The sequence below is a fragment of the Lycorma delicatula genome, chromosome 12 (assembly GCF_047948215.1).
Source record: "Lycorma delicatula isolate Av1 chromosome 12, ASM4794821v1, whole genome shotgun sequence".
NCBI lineage: Eukaryota > Metazoa > Arthropoda > Insecta > Hemiptera > Fulgoridae > Lycorma > Lycorma delicatula.
The window spans coordinates 56,135,452-56,150,350 of NC_134466.1; the positions used below are offsets into that span (position 1 = coordinate 56,135,452).

The following is a 14,899-nucleotide window of genomic DNA, read 5'->3' on the forward strand; positions in this document are numbered from 1 at the left end:
CAGACCTCTTGCGATGTCCTCCACAAAATTCCTCTTTACCTCCTCTTCCTCAAGCTTCTCTAAATTCCACCGATTCATCTGACACCTTTTCTTCAGGTTTTTAAACCCCAATCTACATTTCATTATCACCAAATTATGGTCGCTATCAATGTCTGCTCCAGGGTAAGTTTTGCAGTCCACGAGTTGATTTCTAAATCTTTGCTTAACCATGATATAATCTATCTGATACCTTGCAGTATCGCCTGGCTTTTTCCAAGTGTATATTCTTCTACTATGATTTTTAAATTGGGTGTTGGCAATTACTAAATTATACTTCGTGCAAAACTCTATAAGTCGGTCCCCTCTTTCATTCCTTTTGCCCAGCCCGTATTCACCCACTATATTTCCTTCCTTGCCTTTTCCAATGCTTGCATTCCAATCTCCAACTATTATTAAATTTTCATCTCCTTTTACGTGTTTAATTGCTTCATCAATCTCTTCGTATACACATTCTACCTCATCATCATCATGGGCGCTTGTAGGCATATAGACGTTAACAATCGTTGTCGGTTTAGGTTTTGAATTTATCCTTATTACAATGACTCTATCGCTATGCGTCTTGAAATACTCCACTCTCCTCCCTATTTTCTTGTTCATCACGAAACCTACTCCTGCCTGCCCATTATTTGACGCTGAGTTAATTACTCTAAAATCACCTGACCAAAAGTCGCCTTCCTCTTCCCACCGAACCTCACTAATTCCTACTATATCCACATTTGTCCTACCCATTTCCCTTTTTAAATTTTCTAGCCTACCAACGTTTTTCAAGCTTCTAACATTCCACGCTCCGACTCGTAGAATGTTATTTTTTAATTTTCTGGTGACCCCTTCCTTAGTAGTCCCCACCCGGAGATCCGAACGGGGGACTATTTTACCTCCGGAATATTTTACCAAGGAAGGCGCCTCCATTATTGCTATGTGAAAATGCAGAGAGCCACATTTTCTTGGAAAAAAAGCAGCTGTAGTTTTCCATTGCTTTCAGCTGCGCAGTACTCAGAGGACTGAGTGATGTTGATACGGCCGTTTAAGTCGTCCTGACTCACGCCCCTAACAACTACTGAAAGAGCTGCTGCCCTCTTTCAGGAATCATTCCTTAGTCTGGCTCTCAACAGATACCTCTCCGATATGGTTGCACCTTCGGTCCAGCTACTCTGTATCCCTGAGCACTCAAGCCCCCTCACCAACGGCAAGGTCTCATGATTCATAGAGGAGGTATTATCTTATAAATAAATATTATTGTAAATCATAAAAATATTTCAATACAGTGTGTAAGGTTCACCCTGACTACCATAAAGTTTCATCATTTTGTGAACCTGTAGAAAAGTCTTTTCAGTTTTGAAGAAAATATTCACTGATCTGAATACTGGTTATCTGAAATATCACAAAACACAGTTTACACAAACACAACTAGTTACCTTAAGATAATTAATCTCAACAATAAATTATCAAGGTTACTACTACATATAGTTATAACCTTCAATCGAGATCGGTTGTAACCTTCAATTGAAATTGAAATTTGTGTCATAACACCAATTTCATTCCTATGACTTTGTGATAGTGCTGATGTAAAAGATCCCAAAACATCAACAGCCCTTATATTTGGGTATTAGTGTGAACATGAGTACATAAGTTTTTGTATAAAAAAAGCTAAAAATGACTGGAATTAAAAAAGGTTATTATCACAAAATATTAATTGCAGACCTACACATAGTTATTTATATTTTTATCAGGTATTTGTTTTCATATATTTTTCTTTGTTTTTCAGTGAATATTACAATGAAAATTTGTAAGTACCAGTATCATTTACTTTTATAAAATATACACCTTAAGAACTCCTTAGATTTACAATTATTAAATCATGTGTGACTAAAAGAAAATTTCCATTTTGTAAGTTACCAGATCAGTCTTTTTTTTACTCATCTCTTTGATTTCACACAAAAAAAAGAAAAGTTAGCTTTTAATGTTTTAAATTTAGTAATTTATTCAGAAACAGATGTAAGTCAATCAGACATTGTGTGCTGCAGGATGGCAAAATGTTATGTGCAAGGAATACAAGGCAAAGCAAAATGTAGAGCAATTTTATATTTAGTAAATATGGATGATAAGGGCTTACGTTAATATTTCATTATTGTGAAAAGCCAATATTCTGAAATGAGGTTACAGTCCTCATTTTTTCCAGTTTCATCAAAACCACTCATTAACCCATTTAGATCAGTTAATAGAGTCCATGGGTTAAAAATGAACTGCTTGAATGGTGAAAAGGAAATGAACGAGGAAATGACGGTCAAAATAATGAAGAAAATTGAAAGGGATAGAAAACCTCATCTTTCATAGAAGATGTCTCCTCATCTACATGGAAAACTGCTACAATTGTACATTTTATTTCCAACCAATGATGAAACTAACTTAACTATTGGGCATAATTTCAAAATTGCTATTTTCAGTTACAGTTCATTTCTTTAATTTTAATTTAACTTTTCATCATAATTTAATTATTATTATTATTATTATTATTAATAATAATAATAACACAAATGCATAATAAAATATTTAATTTATTTTATTAACATACCTTTTTACCATAATATTGCTTATAATTTTGATTTATTATTATTTAAAATCTAAGAAAAAATATCCCTATATTTTGATGAAATATCTGCAGATTTATTTATTGCACTTACTTTTATCAATTAGAAAGGAATGTTAATAATAAAACTTTTTTTTATAATTTTACTTTTTACTGAAAAACAAATTGAATATAATATGATTTTTAATTCTTTCCTTTGTGTTAATTTTATCTTACAGAATTCAGCTGACAGTTTTTCAGAAGAAATGTGAGCAAAAAGAAAAAAAATTGGTACCGACTCTTCTTAAACTTTTAAAATTAATCCCGCATAAAATTGTGTAAGAATATTTTATATTTGCTTTATTTTTGCAGTAAATATCATAAATATAAGAGTGAGCTTTAAAGTGAGTATCTTCGATCACTAGTAAGAAAAACAATTAATATAAAATAATTAAAAAAATATATCCTTCTCACTAAATAACTAAACTTCTTCTTGTTATGTATCTTCTTATTACATAATTAATGCAATCAAAAAGTGTATTTATTGTATTGTCATTCTGTTTTTATTCATTCATGGCAGCATTTAACTGCTGAATTATACATTCTATAATATAGAGTTTGTAATGTTATGTCCAGTTTTAAAAAGTAAATTTTTTGAGGCCGTTCTGGTCATCTTGATTTGAAGAATCCATGTCATAACAATTCCGCACAATAAAATTTTCAATGCATTAAATAACACGAATGCGCTCTTTTATACGGATTTAAATACTAGATCGTGGATACCGGTGTTCTTTGATGGTTTGGTTTCAATTAACCACTCATCTTAGGAATGGTCGACCAGAAACTGTATAAGACTACACTTCCTTTACATTCATAATACCATCCTCATTCATCATATAAAGTACTATCTGAATGGTAGTTACCAGAAGCTAAAACAGGAAAAAGAAGTTTTAGGCCCACCTGTTCTTCAATATTATTAGGAAATCTGATGTGGGATTCTTCATGGACTACAGTAATATCCTATTATTTTTCACCAACACCAAAGAAAAACAGATTCTAGTTTTCTATACTTAAACATTTATATAATCAATATAATTATAAATAAATGAATTGAACAACAGTTGAATATGCATATGCTAAAATAGTGTCACCTATCACAAATGTTACTGACTTTTTAGCCCACACACACACACACACACACACACACACACACACACACACACACACACATACACACACCCACCCACACACACACACACACACACACACACACACACACACACACACACACACACACACACACACACACACACACACACACACACACACACACACACACGCGCGTATATAGAGATTTTAATATAAAATCATTTTATAATTAAATATTATATTATTTTTAATTTAAATTAAAAATTATTTTTTATTAAATTATTTGTAATTTAATGTGGAAGAAAAATAAATTTGCAATTATACTGGGTTGGTAATAATAGCAGAACAATATTGCTTCAGAAAATTAAAATTAACAATAATTATTATATCGATATTTTTTATATAAAAGGTGATGGATGCAGTGAATTCAAAAGAAAAACCCGTACCGATTGCCTGAGAAAAAGTGACTTTTTGATAAGTTTATAGAATTAGCGCTAATAAAATTGATTTACATAATTTCTTTTTAACTTCTGGGACCACCGTTAGGTATTGCTTCAGAGGATGATATGAATGACAATTATTGTAGCGTGTGAAAATGCCATGCCTGACCGGGATTTGAACCCGCGACCTCCGGATGAAAGGCCGAGACGCTACCACTCGCGCAACGAAGGCCGGCATCATACCTTCTTTTTTTTTTACGTCGTAAGTGGGAAAATTTGCCTCAGCCAAACGCCCAGTAGCCTGTTAATACTGGGTGTGTGGGGTTCACCGCCTACTGCAGTGGGACCCACGAAAAAACCACTCTCTCTCGCAACGTAATGCTGGAATTGACGCCGATGACCACCACGCGCGTCACGGGCACACCTCACAAATATTTACACTTCTCATTCACACTCTATTTACAAAATTACATATATATACACTATATAACATATTCAGACACCATTTACAATCAATAATATATACAGCTCAGAATACATATATCACAGCTATGCCGGCCTCAGACAACAAGAAGCATCCCACGGGAGCCATTCGTGACGAGAATGTCGAGGCACCCCCGCCACCAGCTCTCGAAGGCTGGCGTCCATCGCTGCCCTCAACCGACGTCTCAGTTGTCCGCCTCGCGGTCCTCCTCTATCAGTTTCTGCTGTAGCACCCTTTTAAACCACCGGACACACGCAGTCCATCCTTCATCGGAAGAGTGCATCAACCGCATGACTCCCCCCGGCGAGTTCAAATTGTCTCGAGGTATCTCCTGTCTCCATCTGGGGCACACAAAGAAGGTGTGCTGCACCGTATCCACGTCATCACAATATTGGCACAGTTCTCTTTCCGATCTTGCAGAAGTAGATCCCGAACGACCCATGACCCGACAACCACCGAGCCGTCCCGAAGTCCACATCTCCATGCAGTCTATGACTCAGTCATCAGTCAGCCACCTCTCGGACAAGGTGTAGGTCCAGTGCCCCTCCTTCGCACTCCGCCACCTTTTCTGCCAGTCAGCCAGCAAGCGGCCCCTCGCCGTCTCTCTACCATCTCTGGTTCTATCTCTTCTTTCTTTGGCCAGCAGGTCTAACAGTGGCATACCAGGTGACACCAGTGAGGCATCCAATGATACCGTCCGGTAGTCGCGCAACTCTTATCGCCAGTCTCCTATTATATATGCCATTCAATTTCCGGACATTTCTGACCACTCCAAAGGCCTCCCACAATATACCCGTGTTGCATACAAAATCATACCTTGCCGGTACCAAAACGTTCGTAAGCCCACAGCTATCAAGTATTATTTCACTAATGTAAAAGTGTTTTCAAAAACAAATATCACAGTTAATTCTATGAACCTTTAATTTTTTTGTTTTATATCATAATATGTTTTATAATAATTCTACGATATATTCTGAAATTGTTAGTGGTTTTTTTGACTTATTTTTGAAATAATATTTAAAACTAAAAACTGTTTTAACCGGAGGAAAAATACTAAATAAAAATTTATGTAGTATTATCATTTGTTATTCTGGTTTTACTATTAAATTATTAGATAAGTATAAATACATTATTTTAATTTAAACTGCATTTATGTACAATAAGATATACTATAATACAAAAATAAATAACTTAATACAAAAGTAATACGGTTAAAAATTAGAAGTCTAATTTTTCGTTTAGCTTTTTTTTTTGATTCTAATTATAACACATTCACTTAAAAAATATAGAATTAAATTTTTAAATAAAAATTAATAAAGTGACTTATTCATTCTTCTTTACTGTGCTATTAAGAGGGATGCCTTTCATAATATTCTATCGTTTTACAATACAACATCATCGAAGCTTATATATCAGGTCATCAACAAGTTGGTTCGGCAAACCTTTGCATAATCAAAATTGTGGAAAAATACTACTTAAAAAAAACAGTATTGTAATTAGAAGGAAGTAATAGAATGAAATAAAGAAAATACGTCACTGGTGACTTGTCTTTGTAATTCTACATTGATGTTTCTTTCAGCAGTGAACAGTACACTGTTTAAATGTATCGTACACGATGAATCACAGAATTCAGGCAGTCGTATACCGGTATCTGTGTGTCGGTTCCTGTCTACTTTCAAATAAGATAGGTGTCTCACCCATCATTGTCTTTTTTTTTTTTTTGTTTCTGATACCACATAAAATAAGAGATCGATAGTAGTGTAAGAAATAATCAGTTAATTATATAGTTAAATTAAATGTAAGTCTTCGTACAGGGGAGTTCAATACTAGAACTCGCCTTATTTTGTATTTAAATAATCAATGACAAAAACGAATCAAGTAATAATTTTTATAAGTAATGGAACACTGATGTCAACCACCAGGTTATAATCTCATAAGAATCCTTTCATAAGAGGTTCCGGGTTCGAATCCCGGTCAGGCATGGCATTTTCACACCAAAATTGTCATTCATTTCAACCTCTGAGGCAACACCGGTGGTCCCGGAGGTTACAAAAACTCATAAGAATACGATGCAATAAATTTAGGTCATTTTATCGATATACATGCAGCTATCGAACGACTCATTCGATGTAATTTAGTAATTTATGAAATTAAGTCCTTCTTTGTAATCTTCAAATCAAACAAAGCAAACAATAAAATAATAATTGTGTCATATTAATGACACTGACACTATTTTCTCTTTATCGATTGAAACAGTCATCGATAGAGGACTCTTAAACCTCTCTTGAAATAATCATTTTAATATTTTGGCCAATGTATATTTAATACAGAGTCATCATCAATACACGCAAAAAAATAAGAAAATATTAGTTAATAAAAAATATATTATAAAAAAAATTATACTAAATCAAAGCTAATATTTTTTTTTTTTCAGGATCAAAGGAGGAATAATAAATACGTAAGTAATCAAAAAATAAAATTCAATTCATTGATTCTCTATACCATAATTTTTGGAATTCGGATTTCAAAATGCATTCTTTTCTACACACATTCTTTTCTTTTCTAGTTCATCTAAAAACCTCTTTATTTTTATGTATTTTTATTTTTCTATACAATATATTTAACCGTACAATCAGCATGAGCCTACAATCGACTATGTTCATTGCATCTTGCGTTGCCACCTCTGAAAGTCTTTACCATAATAGGGCCTTCGTTAAACCTAGTTATTCTAATGAATATTTATTTAAATTTTAATTAGAAAAATTGAATTTATTATATATGTTTACAAATATTCATTTATTTGAACAAAATCTATTTGAATTTGAAGTTTTGTAGCACAATTTGACAAGATCGACTTTTAAATACTTTTTAAATACTCTATCAGTTATTTACTTGAATCTATCCTGTATTTCATTAGAGTGAATAAATAAAGCAAAAGCTCTACATATGTATATACTGAAATTTTACAAAAACATATATTTGTTAAGGACTTTATAGTTCTTCATCCATAAATATTAAAAAAATGAACAGTTTATACGAAGTAAAGGTCTTTTTTATATGAGAAAATATATTCTCCAAACAATATATTTTTTACAGATTGTAAAATATGTTATTTTTTAACTAATTTGGTATAATTTTATGAAGTGCTTGAATATAAAAAAACAAAAAAATTAAAACTAACTTAATATAAACCACTTTTAGAAGTAATTTAACAACTGTAAGTTGTACCACAACTAAAATAACGAACAGTTTATCAGGATTAAAAGAAAATTATTATTTATATACTAAATCAAGTTTACTGTTTTTCAATATATTCCCCCTTTTGTAATGATACTGGGCAATGGTATATCATCTATTGTTAAAGAGATACAATAGAAGAACTTTTGTTAGTGTCGAATTTCCTGGGTCACAGCAGCCGATAAATCTTTAAAACTGCTAAAATGAATACCTAGCAATATTATTTCAGCTTAGGAAAGAGATTGAAGTCCGGAGAGTGCAAATCAGGACTGTATGGTGAATAGCAAAGGGTTTTTCAATTGTAATCAAAGAATATAACAACGAAAGCGCTCGCAATATGTGTGCACACATAGTCATGCAAAATTGACACACCACTGTCAATTTTTTTTGGATGTAGTTTTCAAATTTTCGGTAGTTTCAACCAACCGAATAAAATTTCTGTAGTAAGAAGAAGTCACATTTATACTATTTGAAAGTCTGTCCAACACCATCCTTAACACCATCCTTATCGGAAGGGAAAAATTGTCATTTTTTTATACATTTGACTGCATGTGACGACATTTCTTTGGTCTCCAAGAATTTTGAGTATTCCAAACACCGTTTTGTGACTTCAGTAAATCGAAATCAAGTTAATGTTTCATCAGTAGTCATTCATTTAAGAACTGCTCGCCTTCTCTTTCGTAACGAGAAAGTAGTTCTCAAGCAATGTTGTCGCTTTCAGTTGATATAGAATTCGTTGAACCGCGACCTTTTTGTTTCAAATGTTCCGTTAAAATGTAGTGTATAGTAGGGTTTTTTGAATTGCGGTTTTATTTTTGATTTCTTTATCATGCAACGGTCTTCATTGATCACCGTGGCAACAATATTGATGCAATTCTTTTATAATGTAATATACCAGAGACATAGCCGCTGGAGTCCCCAAGGAGCAGTGCCCCCGCCCCCAAGGAGCAGTGGCTTTCGTCATTCTTGTTCACGTCCTACGTCAAGGATGTGCCGCTGTCGGAAGGAGTCAAAATAGCTCCATACGCAGACGCACGCATATTATTATGAATCCAGAAGTGTAGATTACGCGATCGAGACACTCCAAAGGCAATTGGATCTAGTAGAGCCGTGGCTCGATATGTAGAGAATCAAGGTCAACGGTGAAAAATCGGTGGCAGTGATGTTCACATACAAGACACGTGCTCCAGCCAGGTAGCTGCAAATCTCAGGAGAGAAAATCCCCTTTGGGATAACAGTCAAGTACTTGGGAGTAGTCCTGGATAAACGGCTTACTTTAGGAGAACATGTTAAATATGTGACCCAAAGGACAAAGGCCGTCAGGACCTCACTATACCCAGTACTGAGCAGTGCCAGCCAATATCCACTGGCGACCAAATTGCTCATTTTTTCGGTTATACGTTTTGCCGATCTAACATATGCTTACCCGAAATGGAGAGTTTTGTTGAACTCCACGCTTCAAACTAAATTAGAAGCCTCCAAAACATAGCGTTGCAGACGATATTTGGAGCACCGTGGTTCGTCAGAAACGTCACTCTCCGCTACGATGCGGGACTGCACACCGTATCCGAGGTGGCGGATGCGCAAGCACGCGGACTGTTCGGGATAGCGGCCGTGTCCAAACACGGCCATCTCCGGGACATCTGCCGAGAGGACCGTACTCCACAGGGTAGAAGAAAACGGCCTCATGCCGTATTAAACGAACTACCGTGAAGAGACGGTAGTCAAAAAATGGCAAACCAGGCTTAGGAGCCTCTATATCGCGTTAACCTATAATTGGAAACCTCGCGAAAATTCCGCCCCCGAAAGTGACCGGAATTTATAGTTTTAACAAAATTTAATTTTGTTAAAACTATAAAAAGCCAGACAACACCCCACACCGTCCCACGACGAGACCACATTTTCATTCAGTCAGCATATGCGACTCCCTCCAAATAATTAACGCCCTGGTAGGCGTATTCCTGCTAGCCGATAGGTGCTGGTACCGAAAGGACTTCAGCGGATGGACTGAAGGGGAATCACGCAGGGATTACTAGGCTCAAAAGCTTAGTCTCCCACGGTCAGAACCAGTAAATAAATTTCACGCTGGTCCATACGGATAAGAATGCAGATTACCAAATCCGTCCATAAATAAAACCTAAAATTTATAACCGCCACTAAATAACCGATGAAACACGCCCGATAATAAAAAGATACAGCAGCAAGGGACATTGTCCAGGTTCTGCGATCTGTAGGGAGAAATATTGAAACTCCCGCCATTCTTGCGTTCCGTTCCGTTCCACAATGTAATATATAGTGAAGTTCTTACTACCATATTCATTAGTTTTGCTCTCACATTTGTGTTTTAATATTCCTATAATGCTTATATCTATTTTTCAAAGTAGTAGTGAAAGGTTTATAATTTACGAAATACTCTGTCTCTGAAATACTTCAGTTAATGAAACCTTTACAATCCAGAATTCTATGGGTATTTCTTTATGGAATAGCCTAAGGGCCGTCTCCAAAGTTCAATATAATTTGATAATGTAAAAACACAAATAGCCAATGAATTATCAACCGAATTATCCTTATGACTACAAAAATTTTCCCAATTATCTTGAATCAAAAATTGTTTTAACAGATTTATATTAACTTTTTTACCGTTAATTCTCTTAACATTATATTATGTATTATGAATCCTGTCATAACCCATGAGGAAATTGATTGGAAAAGTGGTCAGTTAGTAGTTTTAAAAATATTTCATAATTAAATTATTTCCGTAAATGTTTACAAAAGTAGTTTTCCATACATATATCCCATGGTATTTTTCATATCAGTATAATATATGATTCTACTCCAATTATGCTCATAATTTTTATATATTTATAAATTAAAGGATTTACCTTCATTTCACTGTTAGTATAGCCTGCCAGTAGTGAGTTCATATTCCTGGTTAATTTGCTGATTAATTAACTAAACCAATGAGAAATGAATTTATGTCAGTTTCGATAGGTGATTTATAAATCGCAATCGGTTATAACAAATCACAATTATCAATTTTTATTTTAATGCTTACTTCATTATCGCGGAGTTCGTTAGAACTTCGTCGGTAAGAGGCGAAGAAGTCGACGAAGTACGTTTACAGTTCTAAACATGACCTACCTAACAGTGAAATGAAAATTGGAAAAAATAAGCGTGAAAATATTATATTTCAGTTTAATTAGATTAGTAATAAAGAATACTTTCAAAAATTACCTAGAATTTTGTTAGAAAAATGTTTTTTTACATTTGATGAACTATGGGTATGGGACACGAGTATGTCATTTAATTCATTTTTTTTAATGTACCTTTCGAACCGCGCCGATAGATAGCAGTACTTCATAGTACTAGGTAGCGTACAAAAACTTGATAATGTACTTGAATAATAAAATTTAAAAGAAATATACGATAAATTTTTGTAATGGTAAATGACGTTATGCAAATGAAAGTACTGCAGATGTTTTTATAATTCCCATCTCTTCTTTAAAAAAATAAATAAATAAAACTATTAGTTTAAAAGAGATTATATAGTTTTATTAACAAAGGAATGAATAAAACAGAAATAAATTCGATTGGTAAAATCGAGGGTTACGCTTGCAAAGTAAGTGCAATATTATTACATCACGGATATTCGGTTCTAAAGGTCATACTACTTTTTATTAAAAAAGGAAAAATATAGTATGAAGTGAATGATATGACTCTCAACAAAAATAAATTGGCCGTGAAATTCAATTTGTTTGTTCTAAGGCAATAAATTTTAATAATAAATCCATAAGATAAAACCAATAATTCATAAAAAAATAATCTAACAAAACGGAGTGATATCCAAAAAAATTACAAACCGTACGATAAGAGTCTCCCGCTCCAAAAACAAAAAATTCGTCGAACCGAGACTGTACAAGACTACACTCTTAAATATCATCCTCTGAGGTATTATCTGAAAGGTAATTACCGGGGCTAAACAGGAAAAGAAAAATAGATATCATCTCTTCCGCTCAAAAAACAACATTTTCTGTAATATAAATATAACTGTTTTTAACAATACGATATTGATATCCAAAAAGGTAAGAAATTTCTATTATCAAAATCTGTTATTACTTTAGAATTTTCTTTAAAAAAATACACGTTAAATATATGTAATAAACAGTAAATGTACAATAATAGATAATAAACAATGTTTAAGAATTTCATATGATAAGCAAAAAACTCTTACCGGCCCGATTTCATTTATATGTAGTGCATATCACGTTTACAGAAATAATACGATTCTTATGATTATACGTTGTTTAATAAATGAAATCGGACCGGTAAGAGATTTTTAATAATTTTTTACTTATTATATGGAACGCTTATTGTTTATTATCTACTAGCTTTTACCCGCGGCTTCGCTCGCGGTGAACCTTTAAACGAAATACACGAGCAACTATTTCATGTCGATCAGTGACTTTTTGCCCGGACATTAGCTCTTTAGTTACATCCTGCCACGAAGGATTATAGGTAAAAGTTACAAAGAAGTCAGGCCTGCCGTAAGTGCGTACATAAGCGAAAGCGTCTTGAGTGTATTCATGCAGATAACGGGGACTGTTCACAAAAGTAGAAGGCAGAATAACCATCTTGCCTATGTCGTTAGGTCTAATATTACCATCTGCGCTAATCGCATCTTGTAGATGAATGTAATTTTCAGCTCGTAATTTCGTCTGGTTTATAGAAATATAACGAAGGCGTTCGCTCTCTACTTTAATATACATATCTACCAAGAATTTATGAAAGAGTTGCCTTGACAGCGAAAGGAGATTGAAGTCGTGCTCTCGAAGCATCATGTGATACGCATAGAAATCCATGCAGGAAACTTTTTTATTGAGAACTGGCTGTCTTGTTGTTGGATTAATGATTGGAATATTGAAATGATATCCTGGCTCACCTTTACTAAAAATTAACGGGTACTGCAAAGCATCATAAAATTGAGTATCGGCTACGCGTTTCAGTGTATTATCATGTGCCCGTAACACTGTCTCGTGGAGAGCATGGGTCACCAGTAACCAAAACAGCAACTTCAATGATCATCGGCGCATTATAACGCCTCTCATGTTCGCCACGTGGAGTCCGATCAGCATGAGTGACCACTACGTAATTATCTGGTGGCCAGTTTTCTATTGTACTTTTAAAGGTATTTACCAAAAAATTGTGGCTGTGTAACATTCGTTGAATTTTCAATACTGTATCTCTTTCGACTCCTTCAATATACTGACAACGACGGTTTACTTCATTTTCTTCATCACCCGTAAAATACATCTGCAAAAATTTATGCTGTTCGTTATCTGCTGGAAAAAGTGATCCAATTTGATGATATATCTGTCCTTGTACAGTAAAAGTTGGTGAAAATCCGGGCATTTTGTCTACTCCAAAGGATGTCATTTGGAATAATATTTTTTCACTGTAATACCGTCGGTATTAGTGTTGGATTGGCACTTTATTTCATTTACTTACTGGAACGCCAGATGGCATTGAATTTGGTCAAATTTTTTGTCGGACGATCATACCTACCAATATAATTTTTTTTACCCTCCCGAAAAAATATTGTTTTTTTTTTACTAAAAGGTGTCCTCTGTCATTCGCAATACCTTTGAGAATATGTGTACGAAGTTTCATGATGATCGGTTGAGTAGTTTCTGCGTGAAAGCGTAACAAACAAACTCACATTCACATTTATATTATTAGTAAGGATTATTATTATCTATTACATATATTTAACATGTATTTTTTTCAAAGAAAATTCTAAATTAATAACAGATTTTGATAAAAGAAATGTAGTGCCTTTCCTTTTTTGATATCAGTATCGTTTTTTTTAAAAACAGTTTTATTTATATTACAGAAAATGTTGTTTTTTGAGCGGAAGAGATGATATCTATTTTTTCTTTTCCTGTTTAGCCCCGGTAATTACCTTTCAGATAATACCTCAGAGGATGATATTTATGAGTGTAGTCTTGTACAGTCTCGGTTTGACCATTCCTGAGATGTTTGGTTAATTAAAACCCAACAACCAAAGAATAGGGCTTGAACGCTGGAACTCTCGACTTCCAAATCAGCTGATTTGCGAAGACGCGTTCACCATTAGACCAACCTGGTGGGCTGGAAGAAATGATATTTGCGAGACTCTTACAATTTCATTGTAATTTTTTTGGATGTTCCAATTACAATTTACATGAAACGATATAAAATTTAGATTATCTTTGATAAAATTACACGAGCCATCATATTTATTAAGTTTACAGCATTTGTTTATGATTTTGTAAGTCGTCTGAAGAAAAATAAAAAGACATATTACAGGGTATTTTAGTTTTTATTAAAATTATATTTTCAAAGTATGTTTTTAATTGATATAACCGATAAACAAATTCATTAATGTGGAGTAAAACAAATTATTACTCCGAATCTTTATTTCTAAATTATTAAAAATTTAATTCCTTTTTTACCTGAAATTCGGATTATAATCAAATAACTATCTATTTTATCTCTTATTGGAACGTAATAAGCCACGGTATCAGCCAGATAACTAAACCAAAACATCATAAATTTTTTTGGAATTACACATTAAACGTCATAAAATTTCAAAATGACATTCAGCAGACGAATTTCTCTCACTCAAAAAACCTATAGTAGTTTTTGCTGGGCGTTGATTAAACATTCAGTCATCAGTCAATCAGGACAAGTTGTTTCATAGGCACAGATATATATATTATCGCCGAATGGCTTCGACGGCACGTAATTCATAAGCTTGTGGTGGCCCTGAAAAGGGCCATTTTTTGCGTTAGCTCTGAGAAGATCTGTTGGGTCCGGAAGCTGGCCTTTGGTGAAGTCGGGGACTTGCGGCTCGTCCATTGAAGTCCGACCGGGCTTCCCCACAGCGGCAGTTGGGTCCCCACTACAGAGTGGCAGTAGTGGCCCCCAGACCATCCGCAGTGTCGG

At 34.1% G+C, this 14,899-nt stretch overlaps 1 protein-coding gene across 3 annotated transcripts in view; it reads left to right on the forward strand.

Moving 5' to 3' along the window:
- LOC142332850 (uncharacterized) overlaps positions 1-14,899 on the forward strand; it is a 70,641-nt gene that overhangs the window by 20,298 nt on the left and 35,444 nt on the right. For all 3 annotated transcript variants that reach the window (XM_075379502.1, XM_075379503.1, XM_075379504.1), the window contains 3 exons: positions 1,805-1,825; positions 2,845-2,943; positions 7,113-7,136. In XM_075379502.1, coding sequence (XP_075235617.1) covers positions 1,805-1,825; positions 2,845-2,943; positions 7,113-7,136 — 144 coding nt within the window. The remainder of the gene's footprint in view (positions 1-1,804; positions 1,826-2,844; positions 2,944-7,112; positions 7,137-14,899) is intronic.